The 9,746-nt window shown below is 45.1% G+C and overlaps 1 protein-coding gene across 1 annotated transcript in view; it reads right to left on the bottom strand.

The window, feature by feature from the left end:
- Positions 1–4,772: 4,772 nt before the first annotated feature.
- Positions 4,773–9,746, bottom strand: part of LOC103370162 (phytanoyl-CoA hydroxylase-interacting protein-like) — an 11,731-nt gene continuing 6,757 nt past the window's right edge. Inside the window, exons 2-6 of the mRNA XM_008299112.1 lie at positions 8,326–8,522; positions 7,807–7,981; positions 6,884–7,001; positions 6,649–6,811; positions 4,773–5,460 (exon numbers count right to left, since the gene is read on the bottom strand). Coding sequence (XP_008297334.1) covers positions 5,086–5,460; positions 6,649–6,811; positions 6,884–7,001; positions 7,807–7,981; positions 8,326–8,522 — 1,028 coding nt within the window. The 3' untranslated portion in view covers positions 4,773–5,085. The remainder of the gene's footprint in view (positions 5,461–6,648; positions 6,812–6,883; positions 7,002–7,806; positions 7,982–8,325; positions 8,523–9,746) is intronic.

The following is a 9,746-nucleotide window of genomic DNA, read 5'->3' on the forward strand; positions in this document are numbered from 1 at the left end:
GTTCAACATCTGCAGGACGAGGAGACGACATGAGCTCCAGGGTTTAACATCTGTGGACACTGAGGGCATGTTTTCTTTTTTCTGATTTCCGTCATGCTGACAGAAGACGTCTCTGAGTTCTCTCTCCTTCTTCATGTTGTTCTGGTTCCACAGAGCTGCAGGACTTGGTGTTGCAGTGAAACATGAACCAGTGTGAGTTCAGAGGGCTAAAGACAGAATCAACTCGAATACAGAGACAGTAAAATATTACCAATATGCACTGTGTCCGGGCCGATGTTGAAGGTGTTGATGACCTGGCCAATAAACCGCTGAATGCTCCTGAAGTCCTCTTGGGAGAGACTTGAAGAGTCATCCACCAACATCACAATGTCAGCTTTGGCTGCTTCACACTCAGCAGCTGCAACAAAACAAGGGATTGTGGGAAACAAGAAAACACCAAAGACTCACCTCATTTCTCTACTTAGAGCCTCACAGTAATCAGATTACTTCTACAGTATTGTCTCTAATGTGAGATTATAAACTGCCAGTTCAGATTTCATTTATTAAATTTAGGCCTAAAGTTAGTCCATCTTTCATTCCAGCCCCGTATCATGATGCTACCACCTCCGTGCTTCACTGTCAGGACCATCCATCCACTGTGGTGGTCCTGGTCAGGTTCACACCACACATCTGGACTCCATCTGAGCCCAACACATTGATCTCCATCTGACCAGAGGATGTTCTCCAGTCTGTCTTCAGTGCTGTTTGAACTGTACCACTGGGTCATAATATATGTCGCTCTGTTTGTATGTTTGTGTGTCACATTTCTTTTATCCTTAACAGAACACGTAAATCAGATGCAACAGACAGATAATGCAGCCGGATTAAGAGACTCTGAGGCAATGAAGCCTCTGATACCTGACTAAAAATGGCTTTGCTAAGACTGCTGCCTCCGCGACCCGACTCTGGATAACGCAGAAGATGGATGGATAGATGGATGATGGATGGATGGATGGATGGATGGATGGATGGATGGATGGATGGACACAGAAACTATGCTACACGAGCAAAATCTGGGACCAAAAAAATCAAATTGAGTGAAATTAAATGTGACAAAACAACCATAAAGAGACAAATGAGCACAAACAGATGCAAAGTGAGACACAAAGTGTTCAAAATGAAATTAAATGACCACAAAGAGAAGTAAACCGGTCCAAACCTGTTTACCTGCTGAGATGACGAATCCTCCACCTCCGAGTCCTGAGAGAAACAGCATGAAGCAGAATTCTGATCAGCGGCCTCAGTGGAACACAAACTGATCAACGAGGATCAGCCGACCGACTTCCTGCTGCAAAGCTGGTCGAAGCTCGGAGGCTTAAATGTGACAGAACTAACGTCATGAGATGCATAATGAACACGAAGACGCACAAAATGTCCAAACTTTGATGGAAAACAACCAAAATCAGACACAAAATGTCCAAAATGTGACAAAAAAATAATCATAAATCGATGCAAAGTGACGTCAAAGACACAAAATAAAAACAAAAAAATGCAAAACTTCCCAAAACGTTTTATGATGAAATAAAAGTCTGATTGTAACTCAATATGATTTTGTGTCTTTGTGGCTGTTTTGTGTCTGATCTTGGTAGTTTTGCATCGATTTATGGTCGTTTTTTTGTCACATTTGGGGAATTTATTGACTCATCTTTGTCCTTTTGCACCTCTTTGTGTTTGCATGCATTCAATTTTGGTGATTTAGTGTCACATTTGATTCATTTTGTCTGATTTTGTGTCTGTTTTGTGTCTGATCTTGGTAGTTTTGCATCGATTTATGGTGTTTTTTTCTTGTCAGACATTCTGCAGCCTGATGGTTGAGCTCCACCGTTGGCCTCCCAGCGCCTCAACAAAGCAGCAGCTGGTTCAGAGTAACACAAACTAACACAAAAAACAACCAAAAATGAATGTAAAATGACCAAACAGAGACAAAAACAAATCACACACAATAACCACAGTTATAAAACTAAAACCACAAAACGGCCGCGATCAAGCACAGCACGGCTCCGAAGAGACGCAAAAACCACGAAACCACCAAAGTTAAACGCAAACAACCACAAAAAGGTGCAACACAATAAAAATCTAAATCGAACAAAATGTGACACAAAATGTTGACGAATTTAGATGGAAACAAACACAAATACGTCGATAAAGGAACAAAGCAGCAGGTGTTTCAAAGCAAGCAGATTAAACGACTAAACTTTACAACATGAATCTACAGAAAGTCAAATTAGAATCAGACCTGGAAGAGTTTTAACCCCACGTGTTCCTCATTTTTACTTTTCCTGACTTCGGTGTTTTGGTGCCGAGCTTTGCAGCGTCGAGTCGTACCTGAACTCAGCAGCAGCAGCAGCAGCAGCAGGTGATCCATGTCCAGGTAGACGTCCGTCGGTCCGTCTGCTCACCAAGTCCTTCTTCTTCTTCTTCTTATACCTCTTATATCTTTTATCTCGCCATCAGTCAGCAGACGAGCTGCTTCTCAGAAAAGACGACTCTAAGCCACAGATTACAGATGTGCGGCCTGGTGTGAGCAGATGTTGTGATATCTTCTCTGAAGGTTTCCTCCTCCACATCGCGTGAACTCGTATTAACCTCATCTGTGTGCTGCATCAGTCACAGGACGGCTCAACAGGAAACAGATCAAATCGATGCAGCACGGCCAGAAACGGCGTCTTTTTACTGCACACGTTGTGAATGTGAGCTTTGACATGTTCAGCAGGAACGCTGACCGTCTTAGTTTCACTGGTTTTCGGGTTCAGCTCTGCTCATTATCGTTAAAGTCAGAGTCAGTGTGAGCTTCACCGTTCTGACGTTGGTCCAGAACAAACCTCCAGAAATCCACCAGACAAGAAGACAGTCGAGAGTCTGTCTGGTTTTAGTTTCCGTCAGTGTCCCAGTGATGGGCTCTGCATCGCTTCATTCACTGTGAACGAATCCAGGATCTGAAGACGTGTCTCCAGCAGAGCGTTCCTCGATTATTTTTATCTCTGTTTTTCTTCGAGCCAATACATTATTTTTACCTATTTAAGTAGCTAAGTGTTCAATCCATTACTTTAAGCTAACTGTTAAACTCAACTATTCATAATAAAACCTTCAGCCTCTGATGGAGGGTTCCTTAAAGAACTGTTTTGAGCTCAAGAGGTTCCTCCACAGTGTCGATGGAGAAGAACCCTGAAAGGTTCCCCGAGGTTCCTCTGCTTCTGAGAGTGTTCAGTCAGGAGCAAAGTGATTTTAGTTCCCCCTGAATGTCTGAACCACGTTCCATCTCAGTAAGAGATGTCAGCCTCCTGCACGATGTTAAAGGGTTAACGAAGCGTTTGGCAGGAAACGTGTCAAACAGCGATGTGAATAAAAACAGATTATGCAGCATCTCCCTTCCTGCCAGAAACCTCCAGGACGTTTCCTCTGCGTGGCTCAACTTCTTCACACCAATAAAGACGTTTCCTGCAGAAACTGGTGCAGAAAATGAAAGACGTTCAAAGACAGTAACGACTGTGAAGACAACGTGTGAAGTAAAGACATAAAGACGCTTCAGCTGGTAGAAGAAAAATGATGTACGGTTCATAAAAATACAGACTTCTGATGTGGACATTATTCACAGTGTTGGATTGTTTTTAATTTACACAGTTAGATTTTTATTATTATCATTTAATTAAATACAATCTATGATGTGACAAAACCAAGGAAATCTGTAAAATAACAGTTCTTCAGTCATTCTTCATTCGTTAATGTAATAATGGCAAACATCTGGAAAACAATCATGCTTTAGTTGATTTAAATCGAGTAAAACGGTGAAATTTAACGTTGTCAACAAATGAATTATCGTTGAATAAACACTGATGAGTCGCTTTTCACGTCGTTAATATGCGAATAAATCCTGTTCTCTGTGATTCTACACGGTTTTATCTATAATTTAATTTATTCTGGAAAACAAAGCAGGAAATCTGTAGAATCAAAGCAATCGACCACCAACCACCATCACACACATGAGTCTGGACCGTTTACCCAGAATGCACTTTGTAAAGTTTCCTCTGGTGACTGATCAGAACCAGAACCACATCCACGGTACCACTGATTGTTTCTATGACTCTGTGTCATAGACATTAAACTGGTACCACTATGATCCATCCCATAATACTGACGCTACCAGCTGCTGACAGAGGACATGAACAGAACCAGGTCCAGTGTTCAGACGGAGACACCTGATGGATGACAACAGAAACAGAAAATCTGTAAATCTGTAGATCAGCTTTATTGTGAGTTCGGCTGTATTCAAATATGTGAGAGAAGCTAACAGATGTGTTAAACTTCCTTCAGATCATCTGAAGAGCAACCAGACTCTGGGTCCGACGTGTTCTGCAGCAGTCGACCCGACGTGTTCCCACAGAGCAGAGAGGAAACAGATTAATCCTGTAAATACGTATAGATCTACGCTAATGCTCCAGATATCTACAGATACACAGAGAGAGGACGCTCTCAAACGGCTGGACGTGTTGATTCCAGTTTTTTCAATCTTTGTAAAACAAACAATCAAATAAATGAAACTTTTTCTTTACTCCTGGTCTCCATGGTTCTGAGTCCTGCTGACAGAAGACGTCCCTGAGTTCTGTCTCCTCCTTCACGTGGTTCTGGTTCCACAGAGCTGCAGGACTTGATGCTGAAACATGAACCTCGGTGAAGATAAACGGAGAGGAGTAAAAAAAAAAAAAAAAAACGCCCAGAAACTGTTCAGAGTTCAACGGTTTCCACTGAAAACATTCAGAAGGCGGCCTCCTGCGGTTCCCCTCCATCCACCCCGACCTCCTCTTTGCTTCACGGCTCTTTAGCATAGACTGTATAAGAAATACCTGCTATGCTCTTTAGCGACATCACATGACCTCCTGCTGCCCCTGTGATCATCACTGTGACCACGAGAGGGCGCCGTCACAGTGAGACATAACTGGTACGCTGCACAGACGATCCGTGGGCTGAGTTCTGGGTAGAGGTGAATGAAGTTAGTGGTTTAGCTGTTAGCTACTACGCGTTAGCTTGTTATGCGGACCGAAGCTGCGGCTAACGTCCGACGCTGATGTTGCAGATCTTGCAGCTGGGGTCCTTCTTGGCGTTGGCGGTGGACAGGCTCATGAGCTGGTGGCCGCTGATCTGGGCCACCGTCCCCAGCGACAGGTCCACTGGCTCGGTGTAGATCACCTCCAGGATGACGTCCTGAGCGTGGCGGAAGGACAGCGAGCCGTCGTCCTCCTTGGTGCAGGTCAGGAAGCAGTTGCTGGACCGGTCCAGAACCGGCAGCCTCCCCTTGCAGAAGGAGTCTCCTGGGGAGCCGACGGGGGCCAAAACCACGATGACGTAGTGGTACGACGTGTACATGCAGTAGAAATCCCCAAAGTAGATGTTGGTGTTGTGGTTAAAGAGGACGTCTGCTTGGATCTGTACCGACAAGGACGGACAAAGTCTTAGAAAAACCCTGGTTCTGTAAAGAACCCCTAAAAGTGCCTCAAAGAATACTCAGAAAATGGTTCGTTTGAGGCACCAAAGAACTTTAGCAACAGCGGGCTCTTGAATGAATCATTTCTTCAAACGGATGTTTAAAGAAGCCATAAAGGTGCACAGAAGAATCATCAAGGAATGGTTCCTTCAGGCACAATAACAGATGCTTCGAGCAGAAGGTTCTTTCAGGAGCCATTTATTCAAGCAGTTTTTTTAAGAACCTCCAAAAGTACTTCAAAGAACCATCAATAAAATGTTCCATTTGGTACCATAAATGGTGCTCCACAGAACCTTAGCACTTGGACAGTTCTTCTAATGAAGTACTTTAAAGAACTGAAGGTTCCTCAGGTAACTATAAAATTAAAGCTGCAACTAACAACTACTTTCATTCTGATGAATCAGTTGGTCCTCAGTGCGTCATTTATGATTCCGAATGGAACCTTTTGATTTGGACATTTCTTTTACTTGTTTTGTTTTTTTAAACCAACTTTATTAAGAAATGGTACTTCAAAGAACTTAGTTTGCTGAACCTCTTTCAAGCATTATTTATGTTGCCTAAAGAACCCCTTTGAGGGTTCTTTAAAGAAATGGCTCCTTAAAGAACCTACTTTCATTTAGGTTTTTTGGAGTGTAATTTATTGTGCCTCAAGAACCCATTTTGGACTCTTTTGAAAGTTCTTTAGATAAACATTTGATGAAATGGTTCCTTAGAGAACCTACTTTTGCTAGCATACTTTGGAGTCTAAGGAGTCTTTTTAATGTTTTAAAGCACTTCTGGGTGAACTTTAACTTTCCAGATGAACCATTTACCGCCACAGAAGTCGTTGTCATGGTGCCTGTTGCTAGCGAAGACTGAGTGACGCCTCCTCTGGTCTCTACAGGGTTAAACAGTGAGAGGCTCCACCTGGTGGAACAACCAGGTACTACAGCTGGTCTGACACATTTACTGACATCACGGCCTTTGTTTTCTGCCTCATCCGTTAAATTATCATCAGTAATAAATGACTAATCATCAAGATCTCTAATCCGAACACAACAGTGACACAGATTTCGGTGTTTAACACACCTGTGTGATGACATCACTTCAGCCTCAGAGCATCACCTGGTGTGTGTGGTGCGTTCAGGTACCTGGAAGCGGTAGGGTCCGTACGGAGAGTCCTGTGGGGGTTTCCCGGTGTTGAACTCGGTGTTGCAGCTGAAGAAGATCCCCTCCAGTTTGCCGCTGATGGGCGAGCCGTGGCTGCCGCTGTCGTCCTTCACCGCCGGCAGCAGGTGGCGACACTGAGCGTCTCTGTTCACAGCACACACAGCGTTAAAACACAGCAGAGGACGGACGAGGACATCGGACGGCAGCAGGACGCACCTGTCTGGCAGGAAGGACTCCCTCTGCTGGTTCCTGTAGAAGACGGTGAACGGCAGCATCCTGCCGGCGATGGCCTCGGCTTTCTGCAGCAGCTGGTTCAGGTGGACGGTGGAGTAATCTGCAGAAACACAGCCGGCAGGTTTACTCACCACAACACCACAGCTGTTGTTCTGGCTTCGGCCTCCGTGACACAAACTGGTTTGTCGTCTGCCGTTTGTTTAAGGTTTCTGCTTCCTTCTGTCGACAAAGTGAACCCTTAACTTTAAACGTGAACGAAATGTTTACAATTATGTTTCTTCCTTGATTAAACTTTAAAGGACGAGAAACAAAGATGGCCGATAATGAAGAAGTCTGAGGAAATGACCACTTAAGTAAACCGAACAAATCAGTCGAGGCCAAAGTGGTTCCACGAAGGTCAGGTGGAGTTCACACAATCAGGCTAATTTGATGCAGGTTCAAGTAGTCGCATGGAGGCTATTCTGAAGTTCATTTTCTGTGACTTAAATAAAGTCTAGATCTGGGGTCAAATCTGGGACGTTACAGAAACTCTGGTTGAACAAAAACTCAGGCTAAGTGTCAGTTAGCCAGACAGTTAGCCTGACAGTTAGCCTGACATTTGGCCTGACAATTAGCCCGACAGTTAGCCTGACAGTTAGCCAGACAGTTAGCCTGACAGTTAGCCAGATAGTTAGCCTGACACTTAGCCTGACAGTTAGCCAGATAGTTAGCCTGACAGCTAGCCAGACAGTAAGCCTGCCCTAGTCCAGGTACGTTTACCAGCCTAAGTGTCCAGAGACTAAACTATCTAACTTTGCTGCATGGAACTCAAATAAACCTAAAGGAAGTCAGACTAACCAAAACAAGCCTGACTTGTTAAACCTGCTGTATGTTTTTGCAGCAAAGTGTGTTTCAGGTAGTCGGACCTGCGGTGCAGAACTCGATGATCTCGCTCCACTGGGACACGGCGTATTCTCCATCCGGCTGTTTGGCGGCCGTCTGCACGGCGACGGTGTACTCGGTCCGAGGACTCAGGAACCAGTGACCTCGGACCGTCATCGGCAGCGGAACCGCCTTCGCCACCAGCTTGGTGGGAACGTCCTGAAAAACAGCAACAGAGGTCCTCAGCTGGAGAACTTCTGCTTTTCCTTCGTTCTACGTATCGTCTGTGTAACAACATCCTTTATTTATGGAGCACTTTTAAATTCCAGGTTACAAACATTTAATCCTCTAAATCCTGAAACCCACCAACAAGTTTGAAAAGTAGATTTTATTTAAAAACCTCCAAAATGTTGATCCGCCAGGAACTGGAAATATCATCTCATCTGAAATATCAGCTCCCTGTATACTGGGAACCAGTTCAACCAGATACAACGTACTGGAAGTCAGTCTGAAGAGGCTGAAACATGAGAACCAGCCTCACAGGACCTCTGCTTGGTTCCCACCTTGTGTTTGAACTTGTTGCAGCTCAGGTTCTCCTTCTTGTTCAGGTCGATGAAGTAGTGGCTGATCCGGTCCCGGCCCCTGCTGTCCATGGACCAGCTGATCTTGAAGGAGTCGCAGGTGATGCTGCTGATGTGGATCTGCTGAGGCAGCGGCAGGTCGTCCACGTCTCCGATGCCGCTGTCTGCAGACTCTGTTCCTGGAGAAGGTCACGACAGCAGATACGCTCATTGATCTACTGATCATGTACAGCACCAGAGCTTTGCTTTGAACCTTCGTACAAATGTCCCGTATTGATTATGTTCCTGATGCTGGTGGTTCATTTTGGATCCGTTCCACCTCTAGTTCATTCCTTACTCTGAAAAACAGCAAAAACCTTCAAACACCTCCATCTGCACGTCAGATAACAACTCATCTGATCTAAAAGCTGCTGGAGGCGACCAAACATCATCTGACTGGATTTAAACTGGAACTTATTCAAGTGGAGTTTGGTTTGTTGAAGCTTCATTCTCGATCAGAAGCTCACGATCATGTTCGCTGTCGGTTGTTTTCTGGATCAGTCACCAGCTGTTTGTCTCTGAAATGTCAGAAAACTGTTAAAAATGTGGATCCGAGTTCAGTCAAAAGATCTCGAGTCACAGAGAAACGAAACCAGAAAACATTCACATTCCAGTAACTTCAGTGTTCAGGGAGACAGAACATCCTCAGACCATCTGTTATTCTGCAGTTTTATTATTAACGGATGCAGACCAGGAGAGCCCCAAGACCCGAGCCATCCCAGGGCCCAGACCTACCAAGAGTCCGGGAGAACCAGGCCACCTCAGGCAGCCACCCGGCGTGGGCCAGCACCACCCCAACGCCCAGACACTCAGCCCTGTGAGAGAAGTCTGACCTTACAGATGTTTCCATTATTCAGAAACAGTTTGTGTGTCAGGAACAGAAAACAAGAAAACATGGTGAATCATTTTCACGACTCTGGGCTGTGAAATTACAGATATACAGATGGTTTCAGTTTTTAAAAAAACACTCAAACCGATTCATCTGATCGGCAGGTGGAGGTGGAATGTGCTGATCACAGAGTGAACATGAGCCTCAGACCAACACCAGAGACGTTCTGGAGGCCTTCAGCTGCAGAACGAGTCCGTCTCTAAGTGTGGAGCTGCAGCTCTGCTGCGATTTTACAGAAGCTTAAAGTCGCCGATCAAAGATTACAGCAGCCGAGAGCTCGCAGTGGGAGGAGCCTGGAGATGATGTAAGCAGATTATGTCAGAGCGATGAGGCCTCCGAGGTCGGACAGATGTGACCCTGGATCACATCCGCCTCAGAGAGGAAAGCTGACGAACCGGACGGCTGGAAGAGTCACGTCTGCAGCATCAACACCAGCTTATGTGTTTGTGGTGACGTCTATGGATGTAGAACCTCC

The sequence above is a fragment of the Stegastes partitus genome, unplaced genomic scaffold (genome assembly GCF_000690725.1).
Source record: "Stegastes partitus isolate 25-593 unplaced genomic scaffold, Stegastes_partitus-1.0.2 Scaffold1381, whole genome shotgun sequence".
In the NCBI taxonomy this organism is placed as follows: domain Eukaryota; kingdom Metazoa; phylum Chordata; class Actinopteri; family Pomacentridae; genus Stegastes; species Stegastes partitus.